The 16,622-nt window shown below is 51.3% G+C and overlaps 1 protein-coding gene across 5 annotated transcripts; it reads left to right on the top strand.

The window, feature by feature from the left end:
• The first annotated feature begins 660 nt into the window (after positions 1–660).
• Positions 661–15,830, top strand: ZNF74 (zinc finger protein 74). 5 transcript variants are annotated; one of them, XM_046640940.1, is made up of 5 exons: positions 661–1,131; positions 1,532–1,617; positions 11,546–11,666; positions 12,118–12,213; positions 13,260–15,830. In XM_046640940.1, exons 1-5 carry the CDS (start codon positions 1,098–1,100, stop codon positions 14,966–14,968), a joined length of 2,046 nt encoding a protein of 681 aa, XP_046496896.1. In that variant the 5' UTR covers positions 661–1,097; the 3' UTR covers positions 14,969–15,830. The 5 variants fall into 5 exon arrangements, with proteins under 5 accessions (XP_046496896.1, XP_046496897.1, XP_046496898.1 ...); XM_046640941.1 differs by having other exon boundaries at positions 1,079–1,131; positions 1,532–2,036; XM_046640942.1 differs by lacking the exon at positions 661–1,131 and adding an exon at positions 9,981–10,535 and having other exon boundaries at positions 1,478–2,036.
• Positions 15,831–16,622: the final 792 nt, after the last annotated feature.

Genomic DNA, 16,622 nt, shown 5'->3' with positions numbered 1-16,622 from the left:
CCAAGTTACTCTATCTCTCCGCGCCCCAGATTCCTCATCTAGAAAACGAGGGTAATAGTTACCAAACCTTACTGGGCTATTGTGAGCATTCTGCCAGAATAAATATGTCAAACCCTTGGAAACGTGCCCGGCATGCCATCAGTGCTCAGTAAATATTAGTTGTTATTGGCGTCATCACTGTGTAAATGTTAGAGCGCTGTGTCAAAGCTGGGCCACCATCCAGACCCTCCTTCTCGAGTTCCTGGGGCCTGACAGCGGGGCTGGAGCTCTCCCTCCGCGGGGATCCCAGGTGCCAACCCACCACTCCCAGCATCCCCAGGGCCAGAGGCGTGAACCTTTCCTGCAAAGATGGATGGCACACCTGACACCACCGGGAGACACACACACAGCGGCCCAGCACGAGGATGGATACAAACGCACACGCACACGCACATGCGCGCACACACACAAACGCAGTTAGATTTTGAGATACTTCTGCAGCAAGGGGTGGAGTCTGGAGAGAGCGGCGCCACACGGTTGCTGGCCCCGGAACCACACTTCCCAGAAGGCTGTGCCACACGCTCGTCCGGGTCGGGTCTTTGCCGGGGCTCCAGACGCCCTCTGGGAAACGGAGTCCGCCACCAGCGCGGCGCAAAGCTTCCCGGGAGATGTGGTTCGCGTCCGCTCCGCGCAGGCGCACTCTCGCGTGGCGGCCGCAGAGGTGCTCCTTTGTGGCGGTCTGTGTCGTTTTGTGGGAGGCTGGTCCGCTCGCTCGCGCAGCTGTCTGACGGTCGGTCGGTGTGTCGGTTCGCCCGGGGCCTGTCTGCGGGCCTTCTCCGCGCCCGCCCGCTCCGGGCAGCTGAGCCCGGCCCGCCCCGGCCCCGCGCGCGTCCCCGGGCGGAGTGTGGGGCGGCTGCGGGGGATGCGGCGCGAGCGCAGCCTGGGGCCGGGGGCGCCTGCCGAGCCTGCCTGACCCCGACCGCAGGGGGCGCAGGGGGCTCCCCTGCAGGCTTCTGTCCCTGAGCCCCAGGAGCAGCACCCGCTCCTCTGGGCCTGGCCTGGGGCCCGGGAGGCTGCAGAGGTGCCCACGCCTCCAGGGAACGCTGCCGAGGGGCGCCATGGAGACCCCTGCCTCGAAACCCCGGGAGACAGGTACAGTTGGCTCTTTTAGTCAGTGGGGCTGTGGATTTGCACTTGAGACTGACACTCAGAGAGGTGAGGCTCGTTTCTCCGAAGCACCCAGCAGAATCGGGCCTCCTGCCTCTTCCCCGTGCACAGCTCCCCGTGTTCCCACTGTCTCAGGCATGCTGAAAAGAGGAAGGGAATGGCAGTGTTCTTCCTCCTTAATTGGAGTGTCTGAGACATGGAGTGGCAGAATTAAGCCCTGATGCTGTTTCAGAATGTGCCAGATAATGGAGCTCCCTCCCGAACCCACCTGCGGGCCGTTCCTGGCTCCTCACTGATTCTACCCCGCGCCCGGGGTGGGGCGGGCTTTGGCTAGGCTGGTGGCTATGGGCAGACCAGCCCTGCGTCACTCATTTCTCCTTCCCAGCTCTGTCCTCTCAGGACCGTGCTCTTGCCCTCAAAGAGAATCCAGAGGATACACTGGGTCAGGGTCTCCTGGAAGCCAGGTCCGAGGTGAGTGGCTGTTGTTTCTTTCTTTTGGACATGTCCTTTGTGAAGAGGTTTGGGACCTTCCTTCCCCTGCCCAGGATCTTCAGTCACCCAGACACTACCTCCCCCCCACCCCCGCCACCGGGGAGCCTTCTGTCCTGTCCTCAGGAAGCTCTGGGCGAGGGGACAGCCCTGGTTGAAAAGTCCGGGTGGCGCCCCATATGTGCTGTCAGGATGAATGTCCCTTCCAGCCTGATTCAGTCCAACAGGGTGGGTCAGCTTCCCGGGACCTGAATGCCCAGCGTCGTACCAGGAGCTCCGAAGACTGGTTTTAGTGAAACCCTCCAAGTAGGTGACAGCTTCCAGAAGATCACTTGCTCGTCTGTACATGCAGACCCAGGGGATGTTTGTGGCAGTTGGTCCTTCTGCTGGGATGGAATCAGGTAGGGGTATGGAGCAGCTGAAGGAGGGGCTGCATGGCAGCGTTGGGGTCAGAGTGATGGTAGAGGGTGCGTCCTTGTGTGCTTTTCCTCTGCACCAGGCTCCTAACATGGGTCTTCATGGAAAAACCTGGTTGTTTAGGAGATCTGAGGGCTCAGCAAGGAATCGGTCCTGGGGCCACTTCTGCAGCTGAGCGGAGCCCGAACCCCTCCTTTTACAGACTTTGGGGTTTGCTCCTCATTTTATTCTACCGCCTAAAACACCCCCACCCATCAGAATATTTAGAAGGGTACCGTTGATAAGGAAGGTGTGGGGTAGTGAAAAGGTCTGGGAGGTTTAGGCTCCTTTGACTTTTTTAGGATTTTGTGGTTCTCTCTAGCCTCCCACTTGGAAGAGCTCTCTCTGATTACAGAAAGGTGGGGATGCTGTAGAACACGTATCGTGAGATGTGCCTCGCTTCCATAATGTTTGAGTTGCTCTATAGTTCTATAAAACACTCAGGAGACGTGACAGTGAAATGCAATCCGTGATCCGTGATAAGTCATAGATCCAAAAAATTCCATCAAAGGCAATTTGGGACAATTGAGGAAATTTGAAAGTAGACTATATCTTAGATAATGTTGTATCAATGTTGAATTTTTTGGGTGTGATAATGGCACTGTGATTGTGTAAGAGAATATCCTTAGGAGCTACAAGCTGAAGAACATACGGTGAGATACCATGATGTCTGCAACTTATCTTCAAATGGTTCAGCAAAAGTGTGCATGTGTGCGCACATGTGAGTGACTGCCTCAAAGAGGTGGCACCTTTCTTGTGCACAGGTGTTATTCCTAAGACATCAGTTTCTTAGATCCTTGAGTAACTAGTCCCACTCTCCTGAGCGCTCTTCACTCCCAGCAGTCTCACTCACACTCATGGTCAATGATTCCGCTCTCCTGGGACATCCCCCAGGTCTCTTCTGACTTCTCTCCTAGTTTCATTACCACATCTGCATTTGATTCTCCCACACACCCCTGGGCTTTTTGTTTCCCATCTGGCAGAATGAAGACACACCAGATGTGGGCTTCTCCCAGTGGGTTGGGAACACCCCCCCCCCCCAAAGGGCCTCTACAAGGCTCAAATCCAACCTGCTCTGGCCTGTTAACTCCCCCACACACACACTGGAGCCACGTAGCCTCCGATGGCCCCCTCTTGCCAGCACTGCATTCTGATGTCTCTGGAGCTTGATTTCTGCCCGGTTTTTCTCCTTCCCTCTGCCAGTGCTGCCATCATTATGCTTCATCCCTGTGTGCCTCAGTTATGGGCATGTTCTCAGCACGTGTCCTCACCCCCACCTTGAAATCCAGTGGGTTTTTTGGCATCAGGTTTATTGAGGTATAATTTATATACAATATGGTTCTCCAGTTTTAAGTATAGGATTTGATGAGTTGTGGCAAGTTTACACAGTTGTGTGCCCAGCGCCACAATCATGATATCAAACATTTCCATCACCGAAAAGTTCCCTCATGTACCTTTGCAGTCACTCCTCTCCCCAGGCTCCTTGGCAACCACTATAATTTCACCTTTTTAAGAGTTTCACATGGAATTACATAGTACGTAGTCTTTTGTTTCTGACATTTCTCTTAGCATAATGCTTTTTTTTTTTTTTTTTTTTTTTAAAGATTTTATTTTTTCCTTTTTCTCCCCAAAGCCCCCCGGTACATAGTTGTGTATTCTTCGTTGTGGGTTCCTCTAGTTGTGGCATGTGGGACGCTGCCTCAGCGTGGTCCGACGAGCAGTGCCATGTCCGCGCCCAGGATTCGAACCGACGAAACACTGGGCCGCCTGCAGCGGAGCGCGCGAACTTAACCACTCGGCCACGGGGCCAGCCCCTTAGCATAATGCTTTTGAGTTCATCCATGTCATTAGGGGAATCAGTAGTTTGTTTGTTTTTCTTGCTGAATAATATTCTTTTGCATTAGTTTACAGGGGCCGCCATAGCAAAGTGCCACAGACTAGGTGATTTAAACACACAGATGCATTGTCTCCCAGTTCTGGAGGCTGGAAGTCCAGGATCAAGGTGTCAGCAGGGTTGGTGTCTTCTGAGGTCTCTCTCCTCGGCTTGTATATGGTGCCTTCTCCCTGTGTCCTCACATGGTCTCCCCTCTGTACATGTCTGTGTCCAAAGTTCCTCTTCTTTCATTAAGGACACCAGTCCTGTTTGATTGGGGCTCACCCTAATGACCTCATCTTACCTTAATCCCCTCTGTAAAGACCCGTCTCCAAACACAGTCACATTCTGAGGTGCCAGGAGTTAGGGCTTGAACACACAAAGTTAGAGGATGTAATTCAACCCATAACACTATTGTATGGCTATTCCACAATTTGTTTCATTCACCAGCTGGTGGACATTTAGGTTGTTTTCAGGTTTTGGCTATTACAGATAAACCTACTATAAATGTTTGACTACAAATATAGACATGTTAATTTCTCTTGGATAAATGTAAGAGTGGAATTGCTGAGTCTGATAGTAAATATATGTTTTGTTTTGTTTTCTGTTTTAAAGAGGAATTCTTTTTAATTTTATTATTTATTTATTATTTGTTTACAGGGAAAGATTCACCCTGAGCTAACATCTGTTGCCAATCTTCCTCTTTTTTTTTTCCTTCCTCCCCAAAGCCCCAGTAAATGGTTGTATATTCTAGTTGTAAATCCTTCTAGTTCTTCTTATGTGAGCTGCTACCATAGCATGACAACTGACAAATGGGTGGTGTGGTTCAGCAACCAGAAAACAAACCCAGGCTGCCGAACTTTAACCACTAGGCCATCAGGGCTGGTTCTAAATATATGTTTAATTAACAATTTTATTGATCTTTTCAAAGAGCCATCTTTTGGTTTCATTTTCTTCAGAAAATGAAGATTTCAGATTTTTTCTGTTGCTTTTCCATTTTCTATTTTGTTGATTTGTGACTCTTGATTATTTCCTTCCTTTCCTTTGGTTTCTTTGGTTTCTTTAGGTGTTGATTTGGCACCCTTCTTCTTTCCCCTTTTAGCATTCAATGCTATGAATTTCTCTCTAAGCACTGCCTTAGCTACATCCCATAAATTTTGTTGTGTTGTATTTTCATTTTCATTCAATTCAAAATAGTTTCTAATTTCCTTTGTGGTTTCTTCTCCCAACCATGAGTTATTTAGGAGTGTGTTGTTTAATTTCCAAATATTTGGGGGATTTTTCAGATATCTTTCTATTATGGGTTTCTAATTTAATTCTCTTGTAGTTAGAGAAGGAACTTTGTATGATTTGAATTCTTTCAAATTTACTAAGACTTACTTTATTGCCCAGAGTGTGGTTTATCTTGGTAAATGTTCTGTGTGCACTTGAAAAGGATATGTATTCTGCTTTTGTTGACTAGAGTGTTCTGTAAATGTCAGTTAAGTCAAGTTGAATGATATATCCTTACAGATTTTCTGCTTACATGTTCCATTGATTATTGAGAGAGATTATTGTTGAAATCACTAAGCATAATTGTGGATTTTTCTATTTCTCTTTTCAGTTTTATCAGATGTTTCCGTTATGTATTTTGAAGCTCTGTTAGTAGGAACATCTATATTTAGGATTGTTGTGAGCTCTTCATGAATTGATACTGTAATAATGGTCATTTGTAAAGTATCTCTTTCTGACGATGTTCCTCGCTCTGAAATCTTTGTCTGATGTTAATATAGTCATGTCACCATTCTTTTGATTAGTGTCTGCAGTGTATATCGTTTCCCATTCTTTCACTTTTGATCTATCTTTGTGTTTGTTTTTAAAGTGGGTTTCTGTAGCTGGCATATAGTTGAGTCTTACTTTTTTTTATTCAGTCTGACAATCTCTAATTTTTAATTGGAGTTTGACCATTCACATTTAGTGTAATTATTGATATGGCTGGATTTACACCTGCCATTTTGCTGTTTCTTTTCTATATATCTTGTGTCTTTTTTGCTTCTGTTTCTCTCTTAATGCCTTCATGTGAGGTAAACAAACACTGTTTTACTATACTCTTGTTTCCTCTGATTCTATTAACTTGTTTTTCCTTTCAGTTACTTGATTGGATGCTGGAGTGAATTTCCCTTTGTTGAGTGGTGGATCTTTTGGACTTCCGTCAGCCTTTGTGGGGTTTGTTGTGGGATGCAGGGAAGCTGTGTGGTACTGGTGAGGCTTTCAGGGCTAGCTTTCAGGTTGAGTGAAGGTTGGTCCAAATGAGCCTCCAGTCTCAGGCTAATTTTGCCTTGTCAATGAAGCAGTGCCCTTCTGGGGACTTTGCTCAGCACCCTGTACAGCAGAAGGACATACCACTCTGACCAGTCAAAACACAGACTGTTCCCAGCACTGTGCGAGTTCTAGTGATCATTCTGCTTCCTTCTTTCTGGCGTTTCTCTCCCTGGTTGGAGGTTGTTTCCTCCCAGGCACACACGCCTCAGCCCTCAATCAGTCTCGAGTGGATCCAGAGTTCTGAGTCTGTGCAGCTCCCTCTGCTCTGGCATGCTGCCCTGCAAATTTTAGCCTTCTTGGTCTCCCCAAACCCTGTCCTCTGCGTCCTGCCCCCCTCAGACCGCAGGCCCTGTCTGGGCGCCCACTCCCAGCACTGCAGTCTGGAATTGCTTCCTGCTGGGGAGGAGAGACAACTGTGAGGCTCGCTTTGTTTGTCTCCCTTCTCTCAGGGCTCTCTGTTCTGTGCTGTCCCTTGTCCAGTGTCTGGAGATGGACGGTTATTTCATACATCTTGCCCAGTTTACTCGTTTGAGGTAAGAGGGCAGATCTGGCCCCTGTTATCCCTGTGTGGCTGGGAGCAGAGCAGGAAGCCCTATTATTATAACAGAACCCTGTTATTGTTCTGCTTCTTGACACCTCTGGACCATGCTCAGAAGCTGTGCGTGTCCCGCCCTCCTGCCTTCCATCTGTCTTGCCTGCTGTGGAATACAAACACCATGACCTTGGGGTAGACATCTTCATACTCTGGCCACAGTGGCGCCACCCACTGCTCTGACGCCCCTCATCCACTGCGGCCTGCCACACTGCCGGAGCTCCCCAGACATGCAGTGTCAGAACGCCCCCCAGCCCCGCTCCCCTCCAACCTCAGTTCCTTCTGCTGCCAAGTTCTGTGCCCCTGCCCACCCTCCTGTGGTCTACCCTTCCTCTCCTGCCTGAGACAGCAGGCTTCCCTGTTAGAGCTCTGTGTGCAGCTGGACGGCTGTTCTCTTCTCAGAGAGCCAGGGACTGGGTCTCTGACCTCTTGGTATGCCCAGCCAGCGGGGTGGGAGATGGCCATCTGGGGGCTGACAGACACTGGGCCCTTTCCTTGGTATCCAAGACTGGCATACTGTTACCCCATTTCATTCCCTCCTCAATGGGGGGAGGCCTCATCGTTCCCATTGCATGCTACAGCTGGAGAAACTGAGGCTCAAGGAAGCTGGGTGGCTGGGCCATAATGATAACGCTAATCCCTGCTCTGCTTTGATTTTCCTTCTTCATTGAAAACAACTTTTTTTAAATTTCCAAAAACAGTATTTGCTTTGTAACAAGTTACACAGCACAGCCTTTTAATCTCCTCCTTTGCCTGCGTGTACGATCTCGTTTCCTTGAGACAAACAGTGTCCTCTGTTCTGGTGTTTATCTTCCACCTCTCCCTCCTTGTTCACACAAGCAAACTTGAACATAGACAGACATCAGGGCTTAAACGAGATGGAATCATGCTGTACACATTCTAGTGCTTCCCTTGTTTTGTTGAGACGGAATTCCCGTACCACAGAGTCCACCCTTTTCAGGTATACAGTTCAGTGGTTTAGTGTGTTCACAAGGTGGCACAGCCATCACTATGGTTAATTTTAGACCGTTTTCATCACCCCAAAAAGAAACCCCTGCCCATTAGCAGGCCCGCCTCTTCCCCCTCCCCTCCAGCCCTCAGCAACCACACATCTGCTTTGTGTCTCTGTATTTGCTTGTTCTGGGCATTTCATACAAACGGGATCATTCAATTTGTGGCCTTCTCTGTCTGGCTTCCTTCACTTGGCATGATGTGCACCGTGTTCCTTTGGATAGCTGCGTTCTTCATGGTCTGCCTGGATGCCTGTGCCCTAATTTAGCCAGCTGTCCTAAGCCGTGGTGGCCAGTTTGGGTCAGTACAGTGCTGCAAGACCCAACCATGCATTTGCGTCCTTCTGTGCAGGAACTCCTGTGGTTTTGGTGTAAATATCCAAAAGGGTAGAGCCGTTCCTACTCCTGCCACAAGCGCTTCCTCATGGCCAGGCATCAGGTTTTAATTTGTGCTACCCTGATAGGTGAAAAGTATTTATCTTATTTTTGTTTTCCTATGGCTTTTTAAAATTTTTGGTGAACAAGACTGGCCCTGAGCCAGTAACATCTGTTGCCAATCTTCCTCTTCTTTGTTTTTTCTCCTCAAAGCCCCAGTACACAGTTGTATATTGTAGTTGCAGGTCATTCTAGTTCTTCTGTGTGGGACGCCACCACAGCATGGCCTGACGACGGTGCCGTGTCTGCGCCCAGGATCCGAACCAGCAAAACCCCAGGCCTCTGAAGCCGAGCATGCGAACATAACCACTACGCCACCAGGCTGGCCTCTTGTTTTTGTTTTGATTTGCATTTTCCTGACAAAAATTATTCATCTTTTTACAAGTCCATTGGAAATTTGTGTTTCCTCCTCCTTGAATGGCTTTTTCTTGTTTTTAACATTTTGAAACATTTGAAACAGTAATAACAACCTTCTATGTACCTACTTTGAAAAATTAACAGATGTCCAAATTTTGTCATATTTGCTTTAGACCATTTTAGAAAAACAAAACATTGAGGGTAAAGGCAAAGTGTTTTTTGCGTCCTCCCCTGCCTCCTCCTCTCCTGCCCTCCCCAGTCCGTGAGAGGACCAGAGATGGCGGCATGGCAAACACTGCTGGCACTTCTCACATGGCTGTGACTCACTGAGTCCTCACTGCCATCGGTGGCGTTCTTACTGTCAGCATCTCATGTTATAGACTAGGGAACTGAGCCACCCCCACACACACAGCAGTAAGCAGGAGTGGGGAGTCCACCAGTCACAGGGCTCAGAGCTTGTGCCCATTCGCCAGATGGTGGAGCTCGTGCATCTGAGTATTCATAAACGCCACACGGTACTATGTGTGTTTCTGGATGGTTCTGTAAAGGGTGCCACACTGGGCTTGGGTCCCTCAACCTGCCTTTGTCCCCACTGCTGTGCTCTTGAGAGCTCCCCATGGGGACAGGTTAGCTAGGCCTGTTCCTTTTACTGCTGCGCAGTTTGTTTCCAGTGTTTTCTCAGTCACTCTGGGCTGGGTGGGAATCTCAAAGTGAACAAGGCTCAGGAAACAGGCTCTCTACTAGAGACGGTAGAATTGCTTGCCAAAGCAGATGTCCCCTGCCACCTGCACAGCGGCGGAAGGCCATCCGGTTTCCCCATGGACTGGCCCATGCTTGGTGTTTTCAGACTGTAAATGTTTTGCCTCCTGCAATGTGTGAAATGGTCTCTTGCTGCTGTATTTTTCATTTCTGGATGTCTAGTGAGATTGCGCATCTCCCTGTGTGCTCATCAGCTGTTTGCAAGTCTTGTATGAATTATCTGGTTATATCCTATGCCCATTTTTCTCTTTCTTAGTGATTTTTCAATGTTCATGAAGAAAATGTAAACTTCCATGGAGCAAATATCAATCTTGTCCTCATGGTTTCTGGGTTTTCTGTCATGCTGGTGGCCTCTGCCGCCCAGGGATTTACAGAATTGTCTCCCATGAGTCTTTGCGTTTAGATCCTTGTTCCACCTGGAGCTGGTTTTGTGTGTGGTATGAAGGGTCGCTTCGTCTCTCTTACTGTTTCGTGTTGACGTTTGTCTCAGTCAGCTCAGGGCCACCATAACAAATTACCACAGACTCGGGGGCTTAAATGACAGAAAATTATTTTCTCACAGCTCTGGAAGGTGGAAGGCCAAGATCAGGTGCCAGCGGGATCCATCCCTGGTGAGGGCTCTCCTGCCAGCCTGCAGATGGCCGCTTTCCCCGTCCTCACATGGCCTCTCCCGCGGGGGTGCAGTGGGGAGAGAGCGCCACCGTCCTCATCTCAGAAGAACGCCAGTTCTGTCGGATTAGGGTCCACCCTTAGGACCTCGTGTAACTTCAGCTACCTCCTCCAGACCCCATTGCCAAGTGCAGTCACACTGGGGGTCAGGGCTTCAACATCTGAATTGCTGGGGCCACGGTTCAGTCTGCAGCAATGTTGAGAACAGTCTAAAAGTATCAGCCACTTTTAAAACGAAAGGTCAAAGCTCCAGTGAGCCCAGAGGGCGTCCCCGCTTTTCCTGACTGCCTGGCAGGCTCCTGGTAGGAGGAGGCTTCATCTTCAGGCGTGACGGTCTGCACCCCCTGCCTGACTCTGGGCGCTGACGTGGATCCAGGGCTTCCGGAGAACCAGCTGGTCCCTGGGAGCTTGGCCCCACACCAGTCACTCCCCAGCAAACACTTATGAGGTGGGAACCAGGCCTCCCTCCGTCGGCTGCTTCTTCATTCTTGTGTCGAAGTTAGCGCTCTCTAGAGTTCGGGCCAGGCTCCCCTGGCGTCCTGGAAGAGAGAGCAGTTAGTCAGCAGCTGCTTAGAAAACAGCCTGCTCACCCTTGCCGCCTGAGGTCGGAGCCCTGACGGGTCCTGAGAGCTTATTTGCTGGCAAGTAGGGATCCAGAGTGGGGCTGGAGCGTGACAAGCATGGGGACCTCAGGGCGGCAGCCTGGAGGCACCAGAGCAGGTGGGGAGCCCTGGCCAGCCGGCAGAAGAGCCTGAGGTTCAAGAACAGGTGGAGTCATTTGGGGCTTTCATGCTACTTGGAACTGGGGTGACTGGGTGGGTGCAGGAGCTTACCCCACAATCAGTGACTGGCGTTGGGGGAGGGAGGGGACAGGACACGGGTGGGATGGGCTGGGACGCGGGCCCAGGGAAGGCAAGGGAGCAGGGGGTCCAACGGGAAGGAGTAGGGGACAGGCAGGCAGGACTGGAGCAGCTCCCTTGGTCAGAGGACTTGTTGATAAGTGCAGGGTCTCCTTCCTTAGGGGTAATAATGGCTTCCTGCCTGGGCTTGAGTCCTTTCGCAGTGGTGAAATTTGATAGGGTTTCTCAGTTCTTTGTATTATTCTTTCAAGTTCTATACGTTTGACATTCTTGACCCCAGGAAACATGGCATCTTACCCAGAACCTATTACAGCAGCCTACATGCCTGCCACACCACCCACACATGGGCTGCCCACTTAGCGGGACCCTCCTGGTCCAGAAGGCTGGGGTCCGCATGGCGCTTCCCAGCCCAGTTGTGGTATGTACGTTGGGGCTGTATGACAGATGGCGTCTACAGCACAGCCTTCCACGCTCTGGAGGTCACCGAGGTTAACCCTTTACTCCTAAGGTCTCAGTCAATGCGTGGCTCCCTTGGAACCATGAACATAGTCTGAATCACTCTTGTCCTGGGTGAATGAGAACGCACATGTCATTCCAGGTCACTTTCAAGGATGTGGCCGTGGACTTCACCCAGGAGGAGTGGGGCCAGCTGGATTCCCCTCAGAGGGCCCTCTACCGAGATGTGATGCTGGAGAACTACCAGAACCTTCTTTCCCTGGGTAAGTCAGCTCCCCAAGGCTCAGAGTCTGCAGTCTGGGCACTCTGCCATGCTGCGGGTATTGCCGAGCCTCCCTTGACCAACCACCCTGGGGCCGGGCTCGGCAGGATGCTGGGGTTGTGATCTCTACCCCCATGCTCTCATGGCGGGGCTCAGCCATGCCACCTGCATCCTTGTCTGGAGGTGTGGCTGGCTCCAAGGTGGGGCCCGGAGGGGGTCCTGGAAGCCCATCTTGCCCCGGAACTTTCCAAAGGAGATAGAAGGGGATGTCGGTCCCCGTGGGGTCCTCAGAGTACATGCCCCAGTTTGAGTTCTGAGTCTGAGATCCCGTCCCTGGGGACGGCACACACCTCTCAGTGCTGGCCAGTGCTGTTCCTGGGGCTGTTTGTGCTGTCGGCCGGTTCTGGAAAGCCACAGGACACAGAGCTGCGCCACTTCCTCCCCATGAGCAGGGCCTCCGGTCTGCAAGCCAGACGTTATCTCCCACCTGGAACGAGGCGAGGAGCCGTGGCAGGTACCCGGAGAAGTCCCTGGATCAGCTCGTCCAGGTGAGCAGGGGACACGGGAAGGATGTAGAGCCCCCACTTCCCAGGCCCCCTTCCCATGGCCCTTTGTGGCCCTGCCATCGTGGCTCTGCTTTCTTTCTACAGTCCACTGCCCTGGCTCCATCTGCACCTGCTCAGTGCCCTTTCTAGAACCTTCCCTTGTCTCCTGCCTTCAACACACACATTGAGCACCACCTGTGTGCCAGGAACTGCTGGGAATACAGCAGTGAACGAAGGCAAAGCTGTCTGCCTTGTGTTGGTGGGAGGCAGGAGTGACACCTGTGTGTGTGGAAACACTCAGCAAAGGGCGATTGTTCACTGGAGCCCAGAGAAATGAGGCAGAGCAGGGGTGGGGAGGGTTTGTGGACCTGGAGTCAGGGCTTCACTCACTGAGAAGGCAGTGTCAGCCTGGGGACTGGCAGAGACAGGGAGACGGTTCGCTGTCCTCCCCAGTTCACGGAGGTGGCTCTGGGAGCTGCCTGGGAACGCCTCTGAGGAAGATGTTCCCAGAACAGAGCTGGCAGGAGGATTCTTCAGCTTTTGAAGAGACATGTGCATCTCAGGGACAGAGAGCGCCATGACCGTCTCGAGTGCTCTGAAGGAAATGCTGAGGAGAGAGGTGGGGAGAGCTTTCCCTTCTGGCACCACGGGAGATTGAAACTTTATTGTTTTTGGACTTGAATTTACCCCGTGTTCACACCCAGTGCCTCCCTGATCCTGACACACTGTCACTCAGTAGACATCTCTGTGGGACATTTGTATCTGCCTGCCAGGCCTGTGCACTCTGCTCCTTTCCCAGCCACCTGGCTCTTTTCGAAATTCCCTTGGCTTCTCCGGTGGCTCTTGTCCCTGTTTCTTGTCCCTGCTCTTCCTTCCTCCTTGCTGGCCTGTCTCATCCTGGGTGTGCACCTCTCGGCTCTCTGCCTTTGAGCTCTCCGACTCTGTTGGGCGCTGCTGTCTCTCCTGTGCTTATCTGCATCCCCGGGTCAGATTGCAAATCTGAGTTCCAGTGTCTGCTCACAGGAAATCGCATTTTCCATTTCTTACAGAACGGGAGCCTGGGTCTGAGACGGAGGAGTCATCTCCACAGCAGGGCATTTACAGAGAAGAGCCATCTCAGGAGCTGATCAGGGAGCAGCTGGCAGGGTCCAGTCTCCACGGCCCCAGTCTGGGTGATGGGCGGGCCTTGGAGGGCCTGGTGGCTGCTGTGTCAAGACACAAAGCTGTGCTCTGGAGGCGAGCACCCACCAGCCTTGGGGACATTTCCACAGAGGGGCGCTGGCAGGGACATGAGACGTCTGAGAAGGATTCTCCCCTCAGGTGCACCCTCTTTGCCCTGCAGAGCATTCCTACAGAAGCAGACTCTCCTGACAGACATGTCGAGAATTTCCAGTCCAGTGAGGCTATAACCCAGCACCAGAGAATGTGCACAGGGAGAAACTCTTGCAAGTCCAGTGAGCAGAGAAGACAACCATCTGCAAACAGGCAGCAGGGTGCTGGCACCAGGGAGGGTCTTTTTGTATGCAGCGAATGTGGGAAAGCCTTCCACCAGAGCTCCTCCCTCACCCTCCACCGGCGCTGGCATGCACGGGAGAAAGCCTACAAGTGCAACGAGTGTGGCAAGGCCTTCACGTGGAGCACCAACCTCATCGAGCACCAGAGGATCCACACGGGGGAGAAACCCTTCTTCTGTGGCGAGTGTGGGAAAGCCTTCAGCTGTCACTCGTCACTGAACGTGCATCATAGGATTCACACGGGCGAGAGGCCCTACAAGTGCAGTGCCTGTGAGAAGGCCTTCAGCTGCAGCTCGCTGCTTAACATGCACCTCAGGGTCCACACTGGGGAGAAGCCCTATAAGTGTGGCGAATGTGGGAAGGCCTTCAACCAGAGGACGCACCTGACACGGCACCACAGGATCCACACGGGAGAGAAGCCTTATAAGTGTGACGACTGCGGGAAGGCCTTCACTTGCCACTCGTCCCTGACCGTGCACGAGAAAATCCACAATGGAGACAAGCCTTTTAAATGCAGTGACTGTGGGAAGGCCTTCAACAACCGCTCCCGCCTCACCCTGCACCAGAGGACCCACACCGGGGAGAAGCCCTTCAAGTGCAGTGACTGCGGGAAGGGCTTCAGCTGCCACTCCTACCTCGTCGTGCACCAGCGGATCCACAGCGGGGAGAAGCCCTTCAAGTGCAACGAATGCGGGAAGGCCTTCAGCTCCCACTCCTACCTCATCGTGCACCAGCGGATCCACACCGGGGAGAAGCCCTTCGACTGCAGCAGATGCTGGAAGGCCTTCAGCTGCCACTCGTCCCTCATTGTGCACCAGCGGATCCACACCGGGGAGAAGCCCTACAAGTGCAGCGAGTGCGGCAAAGCCTTCAGCCAGAACCACTGTCTCATTAAGCATCAGAAAGTCCATTCTGGGGAGAAGCCGTTGAAGTGTAACGAGTGTGGCGAAGTGTTCACCTGGAGTGCCCACCTCACCGAGCACCAGCGAGCGCACAGCGAGGAGAAGCCCTTCACCCTCCAGCTCAACAAGCACCTGCTGAGCACCTACTTCGTGCCTGGTGGCCTGCTGGGCGCAGGTGGCACGAGTGTGAGTGGTGGGGACCCCATAGATGCACTGGGTGCAGAGGGCACAGGTGTGAGTGGCAGGGACCCCATAGATGCACTGGATGTGGCAAAGCTCCTGTGTGTGGTTCAGCCCTCGGTCAGCAGGAATTTCCCCCTGGGCAGCAAACCTGGAAATTGACCTGGTACGCTTGTCATCATCATGGTAGCCAGCCTTGTCCCCACCCAGGGTGAGCAGGGAAAGCACAGGGGCTCACATGTGCGGGCCGCCCGTCCCTCTGGATGCTTGCAACTTGCCCTCCAGCCCGCGTGCAGATCTCCCTCCTGCTGGGACACCTCTTCTGGAGGTCGTCACCCCCCGGGAAGGGCGACACTGGAAGCCAGGAGAGTTGAGGGCCATTTGAGGATGTCCTGTTGTCCTATTTTCCTTGATGGGGTCGGAAGTCACTGACAAGGCCATAGATCTTTCCTGCGGATACAAAGAAGCTATGTCAATTGTTGTGGCCTCAGATAGGCTCCTGGCGTGATTTCAATCAGGAATTCCTCTGTAAACTGTAATGTTTAGAATAATAATAAAAAATACCCCAGAAGAATTATGAACAGTATTACTTCCAAGTGAACGTTACTCTGTTCCAGGAGGGGAGAATAATCTTAGATGGTGGGGGTTTGGGAAGATGTGTCTAGAAGCGTGCCTTGACCCCAGGCCAGTGAGGCTGCCCTGTGGGGCCTCTCCATACCCCACCGAGCTCAGCTCACAGCTCAGCTCCACGGGAGGAGCCGCTCCACGGAGACCCAGCCCCTGCTCTCTGCAGAGATGGAAAGCCCTGTTCAGCCATGAGTGGTGGTGTTTCCACACAGCTGGGAGCAAGTATAAGCTGCTTCCTGAGTGACAGTACTTTACATTTGTATAGATGCTATAGTTTATGAAGTGCTTTTAGTATGCTTTTTAAAATTATGGAGACAAAATACCACATTTCAGAAAATGTGGATTTAAGGAAAGAATATGCCCTTAATTCTTAATAAAACTGCATTTCGCACTTTGATACATTCCCTTCTGCTTTTTTCATATTGCATTTTTACATTACTTTAAACATAGTGTATATATTCTTTTTATCTTTTTTCCCCCACTTAGCTGCATAGCAGAACTTTTTCCCAAGTAACTGCACTGTCTTTGGAGTTATAGTTCTAGATGGAGGCATAGTATTCCATTAGATATTCTTTTGTTGGAATATGCTGAAGTTGTTTCCGTGTTTTCACTATTGTAAATCATTCTTCATAGAACGTCTTTTTTGCATTATACGTCTTTAGTGTTTTCTTAGAGTAGATTTCTAGAAGTGAAAATTTTGAGAGAAAGGAAATGAGCAGCTTACGGAATCATTTGAGTATGTTTTTGGTTGGGTGATAACAAAGTAATACCGTTTCATTGCAAAGAAGCCAATTGGGGGGCTTGCCCCGTGGCCAAGTGGTTAAGTTTGCGTGCCCTGCTGCAGGCAGCCCAGTGTTTTGTTGGTTCGAATCCTGGGCGTGGACATGGCACTGCTCATCAAGCCACGCTGAGGCAGCGTCCCTCATGCCACAACTAGAAGGACCCACAACAAAGAATATACAACTATGTTCTGGGGGGCTTTGGGGAGAAAAAGGAAAAAAAAAATAAAATCTTTAAAAAAAAAAAAAAAAGAAGCCAATTGGCAGTTCTCGTCAGGTAGGAACACCCGTGCACATCTGTGTCCTGGGGAGGCGATAGTCAGAGCCAGGTGTCCACACAGTCCTTGTTGAGGCCACGGTGATGACACAGTGACATTCCTGGGCACCTGCCGCTCCAGTCTTTTCCTCTG

Source organism: Equus quagga, chromosome 15, assembly GCF_021613505.1.
Source record: "Equus quagga isolate Etosha38 chromosome 15, UCLA_HA_Equagga_1.0, whole genome shotgun sequence".
In the NCBI taxonomy this organism is placed as follows: Eukaryota; Metazoa; Chordata; class Mammalia; order Perissodactyla; family Equidae; genus Equus; species Equus quagga.
The sequence above is the reverse complement of the archived record's forward strand: the minus strand, read 5'-3'. Positions and strand labels throughout refer to the sequence as shown.